This window comes from Psammomys obesus, unplaced genomic scaffold, assembly GCF_907164565.1.
Source record: "Psammomys obesus unplaced genomic scaffold, mPsaObe1.curated_primary_1811, whole genome shotgun sequence".
NCBI lineage: Eukaryota > Metazoa > Chordata > Mammalia > Rodentia > Muridae > Psammomys > Psammomys obesus.
The window spans coordinates 13,912,816-13,929,161 of record NW_026596064.1 but is presented as its reverse complement, the minus strand read 5'-3'; the positions used below and the strand labels follow the sequence as shown (position 1 = coordinate 13,929,161).

The 16,346-nt window shown below is 38.5% G+C and overlaps 1 protein-coding gene across 3 annotated transcripts in view; it reads right to left on the bottom strand.

Annotated features, from left to right (window-relative positions):
* Positions 1 to 346: 346 nt before the first annotated feature.
* Ccdc14 (coiled-coil domain containing 14) overlaps positions 347 to 16,346 on the bottom strand; it is a 32,819-nt gene continuing 16,819 nt past the window's right edge. For 2 of the 3 annotated variants that reach the window (XM_055625116.1, XM_055625117.1), the window contains 6 exons: positions 15,837 to 15,978; positions 8,580 to 8,650; positions 8,343 to 8,354; positions 2,714 to 2,932; positions 2,494 to 2,626; positions 347 to 1,311 (listed from right to left, as the gene is read on the bottom strand). In XM_055625116.1, the coding sequence (XP_055481091.1) occupies positions 390 to 1,311; positions 2,494 to 2,626; positions 2,714 to 2,932; positions 8,343 to 8,354; positions 8,580 to 8,650; positions 15,837 to 15,978 (1,499 nt within the window). In that variant the 3' untranslated portion in view covers positions 347 to 389. The remainder of the gene's footprint in view (positions 1,312 to 2,493; positions 2,627 to 2,713; positions 2,933 to 8,342; positions 8,355 to 8,579; positions 8,651 to 15,836; positions 15,979 to 16,346) is intronic. The other variant, XM_055625118.1, reaches the window with a different exon arrangement.

Below are 16,346 nucleotides of genomic sequence, written 5' to 3'. Positions count from 1 at the left end.
AAACGAACAGCAGCTATTCCAGAGCAGAGAGTAAAGGTTAGTTTAAACAACACCAGCTCCTTTCCCATCATCCTTCCAGACTGCCAGAAATCCTTGGTTCTGCACCAGTACTCAGCAGCTGCACAGTGAAGAATTCTCTCCGTGAAGCTGTAAAGTACTGAAACATTTGTTTGTCTATGAGTTTCTTCTCTCAGCAACTGTTAGTTTCCTTTAAAAAAAAAAAGTTTTCATAAGCTTCAGGTGTTAAAATATTCCAAGACTAAATTTATTCCATTTATTATTTCACACATAATTAATAATGTAAGTGTTCTAAGGAAACCTAAAGTATACTATGAGTGTAGCCAAGTTCTACTCTCTCAAAAAAGTACTCATTCAATCTTCTTCCAAATTCATTTCTCCAGAAGGCCAGTCTTTAAGGACTTCTGCAGTCTGGCTATGTTAGCATCCAATGCGGCCAGGCCGTTTCTGAAGTCCTGTTCATCATGAGATGTGAACGTTGAAAACGAGGAGATGCTCCAGTCTGACATCAAGTCAGAGTTTAGAAAGCTGCCGTCACTGACAATGTTGCCCTTTGCTGGAACAGCAGGACCATGACAAGCTGACAGGCCATGATGTGGGGACTGTTCTTTTGGGCGTTCAGCAGCAGCAGGGATCTTATCAATTGCTTCTTTTATTTTCCTGAGGAGCTGCATGTCCTCCATGTCATATGGTCTGGAGAGATTTCCAGGTGCAGCTTCTGCGTCTTTTTGGGACGAGCAAGCTACAGGTGCACATAGTTTACTTTCTCTTTTAGAGGCGAGTGCATGGCTGCTGCCTAGCTGTGTTGTAGCAACACTTGTCTTTGGCTGAGGGGATATCCTCTTAGAAAGCGGCAAATGCTTTTTAAAAGTGCTTCGTGCAAAAGGAATATAAACTGTACTGTCCAAGTTACATCCATCTTCTATTAAAGTGATAGTTTCACACTCTGTGTCAGAATCCTCTGTAGAAGCAGAAACTATTCCAGGTGCAGAGCCCCCATCCACTGGCCCCGTGTCACTATGTGGGGGGCCTTCTGTGGGCAGCACATTTTCACAGAGTTTGTCTGGCTCTACAGTTTCCTCATTGTTAAGTAGACCCGAATGTGTAAAGCTGTGATTTGCCTCTAATTTATTTAGGTAGCTCATTATGGAAGTGTGAGGGGGGACTGGGTCCTGTTGAAGCTGTTGATCATAGACATGCAGGAGTGACTTGGTGAGGCTATTGCCCATCTTGGAGTAGGCAGTGTCCACACTGAGATCCGAGAGCAGCTTTGCCATACTGTTCTGTAAAGTTCTGCCAAGAAGAGTTTAGTACAGCAATTACTGTTTGTTTTGACCCAATTCTTTGATTCGATTCTATATGCCTCTATCCTTTAAAGAAGGACTTAAGGCCAACTGTGAAAATTTGTGTTGGAAGGCTTTTGCAACAAAAAAATAAAATAACAAATTACAAAAGATCTTGGTTTATGTCAAATCTACTAGCGTATGTAAAAGTAAAAGCTCATAAGTTTTCTTAAGTTATGAAAATACTTTATTCTTGAAGAATGTTGCCAACTGAACCTTTGAGTTAAAAAAAAAAAAAGTCAACCTAGTAGGTATTGCTAAAGCAAAACAGAATTTCTACAGTAACTTATTACTGTCAAATACATTTATAAAACTAAGCACATAATCTATAATACATCATTTATACAGAATAGACATCTATTTCCCTAAAGGCTTATAATTCAAATGGGTCATTTGGGATGATGACCTTCCAGGATCACTAAAGGCATTGTCAGATCTACTGTTTAACATTTTATAAAATATTAAAAACATTAACTTCTCTGAAATGTTTAAAAGTAGTTGAAAGTCCAATGATTATCAAATGTCTCAAATGAAAACTGATGTTTGTAAGGTTTCTATAAAAGCATAAAAAGACAGGCTTATTTATCAGGGAAGAGACTGAATAAAGGATGAAGACATTTTAGTGGCTCTGGCCAAATCTTTCACTTTGCTGATGAAATGAAGAAAATTAAAGTCTAAGAGGTAAGTGACCCACCCAATACCATACAGCATGAGGACTTACCACATTAGATGCACATCATCAATTATTTTGTGGTCCCTCTGGCAACTCTATTCATGTCCCAACTTTACAACTGAGGTGTACAGGGATTAAGTATGTGGACAAAATCACTCCGCTACTACGTAGCAGAGCTGAGAATTCAGTCAGTCTCTTTACCAGGGAGCTTAACTACTTCACTACAGTGTTCAGTTCTTCATTGGAGCTTCTGGTTACCCACAATCTACAACCCTGTGCTTTAAAATGCCTTTACACAGGTCTGGAGTTTCTAAAGTGAAATAGAACAAAGGATCAGAAACTAAAAGAAAAAAAAAAGGCAAAAGAAGAGGAGAAAAGAAGAAAGAAGGTCTGTGTGGTTTTGAAGTTTATAAAGACATCTACAAAAAGGCCTAGGTTACCCAAAGGAAGTAAGTTTACCTGGTTAATTCTCTAAGTCGTGCAACCTCGGCATCACGCTGCCGTAGTGTTATTCCCAGTATCTGATTTTCCTTTTCTGCAGTCTCTAATTTAAACTGAGAGTTCTTCTCATTGGCCAAGGCTTCCTCCAATTCTAAAGCAAACAAAAACAACAACAATGCCCTTTAGTTTCCTTATTGCTTTAAAAACAAAAGACTGTAACTATAGTTCAAATACATACCAATTTTTACCCTTGTCATCTCAATGTCAAACTGCTGTTTATTTTGAAGTAGAGTTTCCTCTTTGTCTTTAAATAAAATAGTAAATTTTTTGTTTTCATCTCTCTGGTTTTCTATTACTTTTAGGAGCTCTTCATTTTTACTCTGTAGTAACTCCTGGCTCTTCAGTGACTCTTGCAATTGATTTTGCAGTGACATATTCAGTGACTGAAGGGAAAACACTAAGATAAAAGACATCAAATAGTTGTTTCCCTATGTTTGAAATACATCTACAAAATAACTGTTTTTAGAAAAAGAAAAGCCTGAGTTCAGATTCCACTCAATAATAACATATACAAATGCTATATAAATATAAATATATTTAAAAAAAAATAAATGACAAAAGTAATGTCTTTCCTCTCCAATTGATATTTTAGTCATAAATTGTTTTTATTTTTTTAAAACAAATAATACATGTGCAAAGTAAATATCTCTAACTCCACTAAAATGCTAAAGATGCCAAAAATTCTCAACAATGTGTCTTGCTTTCTGCATGCTAGCTCTCCATTCAGAGTCAATCACTATTAATTTTGGTTACTTTTCTGGAAAATACTTAAATAGTCAATGATTTACATAAGTTCTTATACACACTTTCCCTTGTAAGACTGTCAGGCGTCAGCCTACAGAAACACCATATTCATTGTTGTGGTATAAAAATCAGACTTCCATGTAAGGCGGCAGATTAGAAGACTCATCACTAAAATTTGGTGAAAGAAAAGAACAGAGATAATATACATACATGGTAAGCTCCTGCCCTGCAAGACATAAGGTCTGTAAATGGCCTTATTAAGCCAGGGAAGATCTCTGCAAGGAAGCAGGCAAGAAAACCAAGAATGGGAGCTAACAGAGGAGCCCTATCCAGCTGCCTGCCTGCCAAACAAAGCAGCCCAGGAGACAGCAGTCAAAACACAGGGAGTGCTGCCCCTCACATACCACACGCCACAGGAGAGCTCAGCAGCCGAAGGATACTACCAGGGAACAACTTAAACCTCCCCTCCTGCAGTTGCCAGAACACTGAGGCTGCAGGGACCACTGTCCTCTCTCTCTTCCCTCTCCCAACACAGCACCACTAGAGCCTGCAAGAAGTCAGAAGGGTCTAAGAACTTCACCTTTCAACTCTGTGCAACTGTGCAGCAATTCAATACATAAGGCTAGGAACCCTGGGTTCCTAGACTGAGGAATTATTTTCTGAACTATACGGAACTCTATCGTATATAACTCCCAATTACACATTGCAAAATCCTTCAACTAAAAGAATATGGCTTATTAAAAAAAGCAAGCGCACAAAAACAACCAAACAACAAAATAATACCAGAGGTGTAATTCTTGTGCTGTGACATAAGAAACAGACAAACAAAAAATCCAAGACAACACTCCTCCTCCAAAAATTACTAACCCTACAGCAATGACATCTGGTGAGAGTGAGATGAAATCTATAGCAAAGAACTAAAAATAAATGATTGTCTTGGGACTGGGGAAACAGCCATTTGAAGAGTGCTTGCTCTCTTTCAAGGGTCAGGAATTGGGTTCCCTGCAACCATATCAGGCAGTTCATAACCCCAACACCCTTTTCTGGCCTCCATGGGTTCTTACATATAAATAAAGAATAAAGTCTATTAAAAAATAATTATGTTCAAAGCCGCAAAGAACAGCGGAAAGAAGCAAAGCAATAGATGATAAAAAAAAAAAAAAAAAAAAAAGGAGTTCAACAGAAAGAAAAATACTCAAGAAAATCCAATCTGAAATGCTAAAAGTAAAAAATCAAATCAGGAAATCAAATCAAATGCTCTATGAAAAGTCTTTGCAATACAATGGGTTGAGGAGAGGACAGAACATTTGAGTTTGAAGACAATGCAGAAGATTTGGAACAAGGACAAATATAAAATCATAAGACTCTAAGGGAATTTCAAGATATACATGACACTCAGAAAAGACCAAATCTACAGATAAGGGGCACAGAAGAATTTCATTTTAAATGCATTGAAAGCACTTTCAAAAGAGTAACAACATAAATTTTCTCAGAGTTGGGAAAAGAGATGCCAATCCAAATAAAAGTGTCATTTAAGACACTGAACAGATAAAGGCAGAAAACAACCTCTCCTAATCAGATTATACTAAAAACACTCTCCTAATTAACTGTCAACTTGATACAGTCTAGAACCACCTGAAGAAGAATCTGTCTTTATCAGATTGGTAATGTCTTTGAAGGCTGTCTTGATTGTTAATTGATGCAGGAAGATCCAGCACACTGAGGGCAGCTTCATTCCCTAGGCAGATAGTCCCAGGCCATATAAGAAAACTAGCTAAGTATGAGCCAGAAAGCAGTGTTCCTTCAATGGTTCCTGCTTTGATTTCTTTCTCTTAGGGATGGAGTGTGACCTGGAAGCATACAGGCCAAGTAAATTTGTTCCTCCCCTAAGCTGGTTTTGGTTGAAGTGTTTTATCATAGCAACAGAAAAGAAAATAGAATAACCACTCCGAATATACAGAACAAAGAGCAAACTGAAATCAGCAAGAAAGAAACACCAAATCATTTATCAAGGCAGGCCCATCAGAATAACAGATTTGTCAACTGAACATCAAAAGCCAAGAGGGCCTAAAAAGATATTTTAAGTTTTGAAGAACAGCATTGCAAACACAGACTACTTACCCAACAAACTTATCTGTCATAACTGAAAAAATTAAACACTTTCCATGATAAAAATAGACTAAAAAAATTTAGGACCACTAAGCAAATTCTACAGAAGATGCTTGAAAGAATGACTATCATAAAGAAAACAAATGACAGAAAATACTAGCAAGGGATGTAGAGAAGCAGGAATATTTACCCACTGTTGACTGGAGTATACAGGGGTTTCCCCACTGTAGAAATCAGTATGGAGGTTATCTCAAAAAGCTAACAACAGAATCACTCCCCAACCCAGCTACACCTCCTAATGATATACCCAAAAGATTCTATTGCTTTACTACAGAGATGCTTGTAATTGTCCAACCAACTAATGAATGGATAATGAAATTATGGTGCAAATAAGCAATGGGACACTATTCAGCTATAAAGAAAACAATAAAACTTGCAGGGAAATTGATAGAACTAGAAAATACTGTATATCAAATAAGGTAGTCCAAGCCCAGAAAGGCAAATCCTGCACATTTCTCTTTCAATGGATCCTAGATTCAAGTTTTAGATTTTATGCTCAACTTGGAGTGTCTATAGAGCTCGGGAAGGCAGAAAAGTGCCCATGAAAAGATGAATGAAATGAGAATAGTGGGAGAGTATAGAAGAAAATGTGTGACATGAAAGAAGAAGGAAAGAATACTGGTGTTAAAGGTTTAAGCAGGAATAAGGGTGGGGAAAGTGGAAGAGGAGAGGGTCAGAGTGTGTAACCAAAACTGAGAGTGAATGTAAAAACATGGAAACCCATTACTTTGTAAATAATTTTTAAAAAGGAATTTAAGCAGAGGTAGCCTGCACAATGCCACTTCAAGAAGACATTAATTATTAATTATTAAATGAAAATCTCAGCTCAAAGCATGAAATACCTCCCTGTAAGTTACTGGTCAGGGAGGCCCCAAAGCCCTCAAAACAAGAGGCTTCTGCTACTGCCCTTGGTCGTCTATCATAAAAGGATGGTAAGAGCCTGACACTTTGGTTTCAAAGTGTAGAGAAATCAATCTGGAGCTGACCTAGGTTTCACAGTGCTGAAAGGAGCTATGCAGGCTGCTGGATGGTCGAGGAGGGGTAGAGACACCAACCGACACTGTGTCTAGAACTGGACCTGGCATGCTACAATACTGACCTGCTAGGCAAGCTGTGCCTACTAAAGAGTGTTAGACTTTCTGATTGGATCTGAGTCCTGCTACACAGGAGAGAATTCATACTGTAAACCTCATGCATGGAAGGTCACAGGCCCTAGGGGAACTGACTGTTGTTTTGTTTTGTTAATTGGTTATGTTGTCAAACGATCCTTTAAGTATTTGTTTCTACTTATAGATCCGTGCTGCTCTCAGTCTTGGTCAGAGAAGCTTCGTTTTGCAGTGGGAACCGTCTAATGCAGAGACCGGCCACAGTACTGGGAAAAGATGACTGTGAGTGCTCAGCCACAAATGGAACATCTATATAAACTGTTCGTGTTCCCTCCCCAGGCCCAGCGAGCATGGAAGAGTGGTCAGAAAGCACTGACAGAGCATAACCATTGCACTCCTAAACTCACAGCAGCTATGGGTACCTGCACAAGAGCAAACTAGTCAAAATTCCACCCTGAGCAGTGGAGACTCACAGGCTCCGCCCCTACAGGAGCTGTATGAAGTTGATGGATCCTGATGGATGTGTCATTTCCTTTGGGGGTTGTCCCTGGTAGGCTGCCTGTGCTACAGTACAAGGCCATACACCCATGCACCTGACGGCAACACTAACTGACCTCTGTGGTGTCGGAGGGAGAGGGCATTAAGTGGGAAGGGATGTGCTGGGAGGCTTTCTGGGGAAGTCAGAAGTGTGGCATGGGGGTGGTATGATGAAGACGCACTGTATATATGCACAAAATTCTCAAGGAATAGATAAAATTACGTAAAAGCATGTGACAACACTTTGTTTAGCTAACGCAGACTTAAGTGACTGCTCACTGTGTGTGAATCACTATTAGAATCTGGAGATGAAGCAGTGACCTTCATCTCATGGAGCTGCTAGTAAACAAATTACCATAAACAGTGATAAATACTCTCCAAAAAGGTACAGTGAGCTAAATGTTCAAGAGAATATGAAGAGCTAAGCTTAGAGAGGTAAACCTCTGCTCTTCCCACTTCCTTTATGGCCTCCTCTCTGGCCCTCCTCTATCCACACCTTAGGTTAACAGCAGAACCAGAAGGAAGGAAGTCTCATAAACTACCGTGGTGAAGTTAAGAACTTCAACTGTTGGTTGCTCAAATTTTTTCTTCCTGTTTTGTAAGAGGTAATTATACATTAAAAATATGCCTCTGTTATGTATTACAAAAAACTTTTCCCCATTATGCTCCTATCTGTTGAATGTTTTATCATTCAGAAACTAAAAAAAATTCTAGCATCAAAGTACTTTTTTGTAACATCACATTCACATTAGACTCTAGGAAAACCTCTGAGAACATTAAAGAGACTCTAATCTTGGTTTTCTCTGTGCAGCTCTGTGATCCATAAAGGTGATTTGGTATTCACTGTGCTCTCAGTGGCTGAAGTAAGGAGGGAGGACCACCTGAGCCTCCAAATCCAAGAGCCACAAAGTAAGACCCCCCCTTCACAACAAACAACAGAAAAAAGAGGAAGAACAGATATCTGACAATATCTGTCAAAACAGCAACTATATATACACTTTGGCTCAGTAATTCTACTAGAAATCTATCCTGCAAAACGTGTATATATGTGCACAAAGACACTAGTACAAAGACTTTCATTTCACTGTTGTTCATGTTGTGAGAAAGGCTGGAAATATATTTCAGAAGATCTTAAATTTAGTAGGGACAACAAGCAGAATACTTACAAGATTATTTAAGATATTTGCACATTTATTAACTTGGCTTCTCAAGATAGGGTCTTACTACATCCAGTTCTGGCTGGAGCAGTACTCGATATATTGCCTAGGCTGGCCTCAAGCTTGTGGCAATCCTCCTGTCTCACCAGTAGTGGGAGTACAAGTACATCCAACAACTGTTTTAAATAACAATACAATTACTCCTAATTTTAAAAAGTTGATTCAGAAAGAAACCTCCCTTAGACACAATAATTAAGAAAGCACAAGTCTACCCCAACATTTCCAGAGTAACAAAGGCTTCAATTTCAACCCTTCCAGTTCTTTCACCTACATTCATGGTTGCCCAGTGCCTTTGCAGTTTTCTCTTGTTCTCGGAAGCGCTGATTCAGAATTCTCAGCTGCCTAAAGGAAATAATGAAGATGCGTAAGGATCCTAAGTCCATTTCACAGTATACATCTAATACCCTACCAAAAAAAAAAAAAAAACCAACCAAGAAACTATAAAAAACAAAATGTACAAATGCTATCATCACCAGTCCAGTCCATTTCAAACCCAAACCAAACACAAAATCTAAATGAACAAAACTACAAAACCACCCTGTGGTCAGGGGCCCATTTTGAACGTACCATGCCGCCCCCATAACAAGTGTTTTCTATATCCATAGATCTTTTATATACATTTTGTTTGTTTGTTTGAGACAGTTTCTCTGTGTAGCTTTGGCTGTCCTGGAACTTTGTAGACCAGACTGACCTCAAACTCAGAGATCCATCTGCCTCTGCCTCCTGAGTGCTGGGATTAAAGGCGTGTCCCACCAATGCCTGGCTGCATTTCTGAGACAATCTAATTTAATCTAATTTCCAAGACTGGTCTTGAATTTGTTATCTTCCTGCCTCAGTCTCTTGAGTAGCTAGGACTGTATGTCTGTGTCACCAGGCACAGGACAGCTAGTTACAGAATTGTTTGGGACATCATAAATTGTGCTTCACTGTTTCTAAGACTGGCCTGGAACTCAGAATTGTAGCTCACAGTGGTCTGAAATTTGAATTCTCCTTCCTCAGCCTGTCAAGTGCTGGGACACTACTCTCACACCACCATGGCCAGATGTCTCCTTTGTTTTCATTTTCTTTATCTTCACACCTCCTCTTTCAAAATAACATATATGTGTGTATAGATACACGTATATAATAACTTTACTACTGTAGTTTACCTTTTAAAATAACTGCCATTTCTGTCAGCTAGAATACCTGTAGGTGCCAACTACCAGATATATTTCTGCTTCATTTTTGTCCGTCATTAATAAAATTGAGATACATAAATCTATGCTTCTAACTTCATTATTAGATGGAGAAGTTAATGGCTACTTCATGTGAATGTTAGTACCAACTCTGTCTTCACAATATGTTCCTGCTTCACAAGCAAGACTATGTAAGTAGGTACTGATTAGGACAGAACAAAAACTCTTCAGTGTTTAGTATCTTCTGAGAATTGTAAATTTTCTGTACAAAAGTATTGCACTTAATTACTGAATCTAAAATGATAGACCCTTACCAAATACCATTCCCAAGTATCAATTCTGGGCAGATTAAAAAGCTAAGAACACAAAATATGCCAATAAAATGCAACAACACAAAATTTACAAGGAAATATAAATAATATTTAACCACAAAAGGCATCCCTAAGTAAGACTCAAAATCCAACAACTATCAAGAATATAATGTTTAAAAACATCACAATTTGAAGCTTGTTTTAGGATTGAAGGCCTGGAAAAAGACAGAACAAGCAATTCATCTAAGAAAGCTAAATGATTTATAAGCACTAAAAAAAAAAAAAAAAAAAAAAGCATAGCTTGGGTCTGGGGGATGGTTCACCACAGAAAACAGAGGGGCTGTATTTGGAATCCTATGCTCACATGAGAAGCTGGGTGTAGTGGTATGACACTGGCCACTTGTTTCCACATATATACATACACATGAATGTATACAAGACACATACACACATATACAAAAAATAAAATAAAAAGCAATAGCTCTTCATTAAGTGACAGTATAGGGAAATTCTTTCAGTCAGTGGGAGTCTACTGTAACCATTTAGATGACAGTTTGCCAATATCCAAACTATAAAATATATATCATAATTGACAAGATAGTTTTAAATTTTAATTTCTATTTTATGTATATGGGTGTTTTGCCTGCACGTCTGTGCACCGCATGTGTGCCTGGTGCTGGTGAGGACAAAGGAGAGTATTAGAGGCCCTGGAGCTGGAGTCACAGATGTTTATGCACTGTCATGTGGGTGCTGGGTACCAAACCTGGGTCTTCTGCAAGAATAGCAAATAATTTTACCTGTAGGTCATTTACTCTGAGAAATAGCTCTACATATGCAAAAGCATATAAAACATTATATACATATATATACATATTGTAATACTTAATGAGAAACTGGAAACAGCTTAGATGTGATACATGTGATGGTTCATCCGTGTGTTGAAAATACATACTAATATATGAATACTAAAAAGAGTAAGATATTCATATGTACTGACTTAGAAAGAACACCAAAAAGGACTTAGGGAATAGCTCAGTGACAGGGCATTTGTGTGGCATGTGCAAAGCCCTGGGTTCAATATCCATTAAAAAAAAAAAATCTCTTAAGATACACTATAAAGTAAAAAAGAATGAGCTGCAGACAGAACTCTGCTTTTTTCTTTCTTTTTTATAGAAACAGGGTTTTTAAAAAAGCCTTGTGTTCTCTTGGCTGGCCTGGACTTGTTTTGTAGACCAGGCTGGCCTCGAACTCACAGAGATCCTTCTACCTCTGTCTCTCCAAGTGCTGGGCTTACAGGTGTGCACCACCGCACCTAGCTCAGAACTGTTTTTTTCTAAAGGGTTCCCTTAAATAACAAAACATATAGATCTGGAAAAGGCAGCACAGAGTGATGACCCAGAATATAAAACACAATGCCTGTTCTGGTATCTTACAGAAAACTAGCAGCTACCTTAGATTTTTTAAATAATGTTTTTGTATGCTGCTGTTCAGATTCTTCTCTTTTGAAATATTAGCCAACTTGAACTTTCTATCATTTATTACAAGCCTCCCATCCCCACCCTTGTACCCCACCATGCAGAAAAGTTTGCTATGCTATGAACCTTAACCCCAGCACTTGGAGGTGGGGACAGGAGGATCCTGGGAGCTCACTGGTCAACCAGGCTAGCCAAAATAGCAATCTTCAGGTTCAGCTTGAGGTCTTGTCTTAAGGGAATAAGATGAAGAGGAAGGCACTCAAGAAGAACATCTTTGTCTGGTCTCCACTTGAGTGTGGCCATGCATAACAACATCCTCTGTCTTTTCTCTACTCTTTCACCCCGCACCTCAAAAATGTGGTATGGAGAGAAACTTTTATCCTACCACAGTATGTCAATTTATTTGGGTGTTATCATTATTATGTGTTCTCTAGAATACCCCAGAATCCCTTGAGACTCTCAAGGACCCTGTTTCCCCTCAGTTCTGTGCCTTGCAGCTTCATCCCCTTTGCTGGTTCCCGTGTCTTGGCTGAGGAGCACACTGAAACTCCTGCCACATTCATGACAATACTCCTTCAGCCTATTTGTACAAGTAGCTACTATTTTCTCTCTTATTTCCTGCCTTTAAATTTTTGTCGTTTTATAATAAATACTAAAAATTAATAGCGAAAAATCTCTCAGAAATGGAGATTACACATACTGTTTTAAAGGCATACAATTTAAATATATTTGATTTTAACAAAAGACAAAAACAAAAGACAGCTGACATTTAGGCAAACATTCTTTGGTTAGTTTACTTTTATGCAGCTGTATGAAGGTAAAGCATATGTACACTAATCTACATAAATTTAAAGTGTAAACTTCTATCCATTTATGGTGTGATAATGTGATAAAGCCCTCACCATAGTAAGATCCACATGATTTTGAGATTCCTCAGGCCATTTTCATACTCCTCCTTTGCTGGACAGACAACCACTAACCATGGTTCAGATTATTTTCATTTTCTGTAATTTTATAGAAATAGAATCCTGATATATATACTGACTTCCTGGCTTCTTCCATTCAGCAAAATGGTTCTGAAGCTCATCCATTCTGTTGCGTGTGTATCAACAGTTCCTTCCTTTTCTATTGCTGAATAGCACTATGAACATCTGTCAACAGACACTTAAGTTGTTTCCTGTGAATACTCTGTAAATTTTTATGGGGTTATGTGCTTTCATTTCTAAGAAAGCGCTGAAGAATGAACTGTCTGGATCATATGACAGACTTATACATGTTTCTAAGAGACTACCATACTTGTTTCCCAAGTGCTCTTACCATTTTACATTCCTACTAGCCAAGATGAAGCTCCTCCACATGCTCACAGACCTGGTTCGAACTTTGCTGCTATTCCAGTGAATATGCCATGGTATTCCATTGTGCTCTTAATGTGCAGGCTCCTGGTGGTTAATGATAACTATCTTTTTGTGTTCTTACTTGCTGTCCATGCATTAGAACCCCAGGCGTCACACATGCCATGCAAGTGATCTACTACTAGGCCATATCCTCAACCCAAGCCTGTTTTGCTTCATTATCATTCTATCTATCTATCTATCTATCTATCTATCTATCTATCTATCTATCTATCTATCCGTCTGCTGTCTATCTATCTATCCATCCACCCACCTATCTATTCATCCACCCACCCAACCACCTACCTATTCATCCACCTACCCACCCACCCATCATCCATCTATCTATCTATCTATCTGCCTATCTATCCATCCATCTATCTATTTTGAGACCCATCTTCCTGTGTTGCTGACCTTGAATTTAGGATTATCTTTGCTTCCAATTTCTACCTTCCAAGTGCAGGTATTATCATGCCTGGCTCCATGTATTCTGTAATAAAGTTTCTGTTCAAATATTTTACCCATTTTCAAAACAACACTAAACACAGTTACAACATAGTTGTAACAATTTCTTTATATCAGTAGATACAAGTTCTTTGTAAGATACATTTTCCACACATATTTTTGCTCGTCTATTGGCTGCCTCTTCATTTTTGGTTAATAGTGTCTTTTGAAAACCAAAAATTTAAAATTTTGAATTTCAATGTACTTACTTCTAGTTTATATTTTAGGATTATATTTAAGAAATATTCCCAATGCAAAGTACTAGGACTTGCCCTGTGCTTAGTTCCACCAGTGTTTGTACACTGAGATGTTATTCACTTAAGTTAACTTTTATATATGCTATAATGTATGGTTGAGATTCATTTTTTAATACTACTTGAAAGAATATATTTTGTGTGTATGTGTGAGATGTACATGTTCACATGTGTAAAGGTAAAAACGCTAATGCACACGCACCTATAGTGTGAGTGTGCGTGTGGAAGCCAGAGGTTCATGTTGGGTATCGTTCTCTGTTTTGAAGAGGAAGGGTCTCTCCCTGAACCCAGAGATCACTGATTCTGCTGGTTTAACTGTCAGCTTGTTCCAGGGGCCCCTGTCTCTGCTTCCTAAGCTTGGGACCATCAGGCCCACGGGCCTCTTTTATGTAGGTGCTGGAGATATAAATGCCGATTCCCACACGTGGGCAGCAAGCACTTTTATCCACTGAGCCACCTCTCCAAGCCCCCAAAATGTTAATTGTTTTTTTGAGCTTGGTGTGTAAATCTGTGGTAGAGAGCTTACACAATATATGCAAAGCACCAGGACTTATCCCAGAACCCCACCCCCACCTCACATACACACCAGGGCAGGGGATGGCAACGGGACACAAAATGCCAGTGTTTGCAAAAAGAACTAAGGCTGCTAGGAGATGTTGAGCAATTAATTCAGTGATAACTAAAATAACACAGAGAAAAGGCAAAACAAAAGCCTCAAACCAGTAAGACAATTCAGTCTGCACATGACGCAAGCTGGAGTGGCCTGCAATATTCTTGACGTCACATTTGCTTGTTAGTTAATGGTCTTGTTTGTTTCACATTTGCTTGTTAGTTAATGGTCTTGTTTGTTTCTAATGGCGCTTTCATTGCTATGATTTTTCTTTTACTCTTCTGAGCTTACCTAGCTCACTTTTCTTCTCCCTTTACTCTTCTCTTTTTGTAAGCTCTCTGTCTGCCTGTCTGTCTCTCAGAGAAAGCCTCTACAGACTATGGAACACTGTTCCAGATTCCCAGCACTTGGGAAGTGGTGTTCTTTTGTCTTAGGAAGTCTGTTTTTGACCCATCTTTGTCCCTGCTATTAACTTGTTCATTCTGAATGTTATATATATTCTCTGCTATCATCTCTTCTGTGGCTTGTATCTTAGTTTTCCTGCTACTTCCCTTTTGGGGTTTTTCACGGCTGCCTTTCTTTAGTTCTTTCCTTACAAACCTGTGATTACCCACAATTTACCTTGTGCTGTGATTATGTTCTATACCTGCTTGGTGAATTCATCAGTTATATTCTATTAAGAAATTACTGGCATTTAGCTGCCCTTTTTTCCAGTGCCTACGAGGATAGACCCATAGTAAAAGCTCTGTAAAACTGTGTTCAATTCCCAAATCTACATTTCTAGCTTGGATCCTGATCTTATGTTCTAGACTTCCAGACAACAAAGTATATCTAAATTTTAACTCAGTGGCTCTTCCACCACCTCTCCTAACTACAAAATAAAGTGCGGGAGGGGACAATCAAACAAATGTATCCTTCTCTAGGAAGTACTATTTTGCCATCTGCCAAAAAGACAAGACAAACGTCTTAATGGCATCTTGGCCCTGCCCATTTGCTCCCAAACTGTTGTGCTCTGTCTGGACTATAATGAACTTACACTTAAGTTTGCAATCAGGAAGTGTCATGAATTTCTAAATCACCTTATAAATATATGGCACTCTCCAGACTTATGATTGATACTATGAGATAATACTCGACTCTGATCTTCCATCCAGGATGTTTTGGGACGTCTAGGGCCTTCTAAAGTTAAATGAAACAAGGCATTACAGATTACAGATATCTTGTGAGTTGGGAACTGGAGGACTAAATGGAGACAACTGTATTTCAAATATCATTTAAGATCTGACATTCCAAAATGCCCAAAGTACATTAGAAGCAATGCTCTTAGTAGTTTTTTTTTTTTTTTTTTGCCACAAGATGGCAATAAACTTCAAGTTGTGTGGGGGTTGGGTGAGGAGAGAAAGATCACTATTCTAGTTAAAAACTGTAGTTAACAAATGTTGGCAAAGAAAAAAGAAATGAAAATCACTTCTAAATAAGCCTACCATCCTAGTTTTTATGTATAATGACATTTATGAATTATTCTTAAAAGTTATTCTGTAAAATAACTTAGATTAACACAGTAAGTTCATGAGCCAGCTCCATCTCCCTGTGTATGCGCTGACAAGTGACAACAGAACAGGTGGGCAAGGATATGTGATGGCAAGTTGAAGAATGTAGAAACCTCTGGAAAGTGAGAAAGGAAAGGCCTTTCCTAGAACGCTGGGCTCTGTTTTCCTTAGGAAGGCCTAGCTACTTCACTGGCATCTGTGCCCAGGCTGTGGAACACCTTTACCCATAGACGGAGATATTCAGAGAGCAAGCCTTACCTTCGAAGCTGAGCATTCTCACTTCTCAGTGGCTGCAGGGCCAGCGCTATTTCAACCTCCACATTAGCGCGGCCACTCACTGCTGAAAGTCCAGATACGCACGCCTCTACTTCTGCTACCAATCTCTGAACTTCTGAGTCCTCTGTGAAAGGCAACTGAGTAAAGTCAGTATTTTAAATTGACAAGGTTATTAGTATGTATCACTAAAAATCTGTATAGATAATATGAACTCATTATAGATTTCAACTTCATTACTCATAATTATTACAAATTCTATTTTTGTTTATCCTGCACTTGTATTTGCTCACTCAGAATAATTCTAAAGAAGCTACACTGAGTAAAGAAAGATTAATCTTAAATCTTTTTAGGTATTTAGTGATTTTTTTTTCAGCTAAGTGAAGTGGGAAACAGATTTACACATATCTTCTAATACTTATCAGCAAACTATAGCAGACTCTATGACTGCTGTGTAAGCTTCCTATAAAGGCTACTGTGTAAAAACCTCAACAA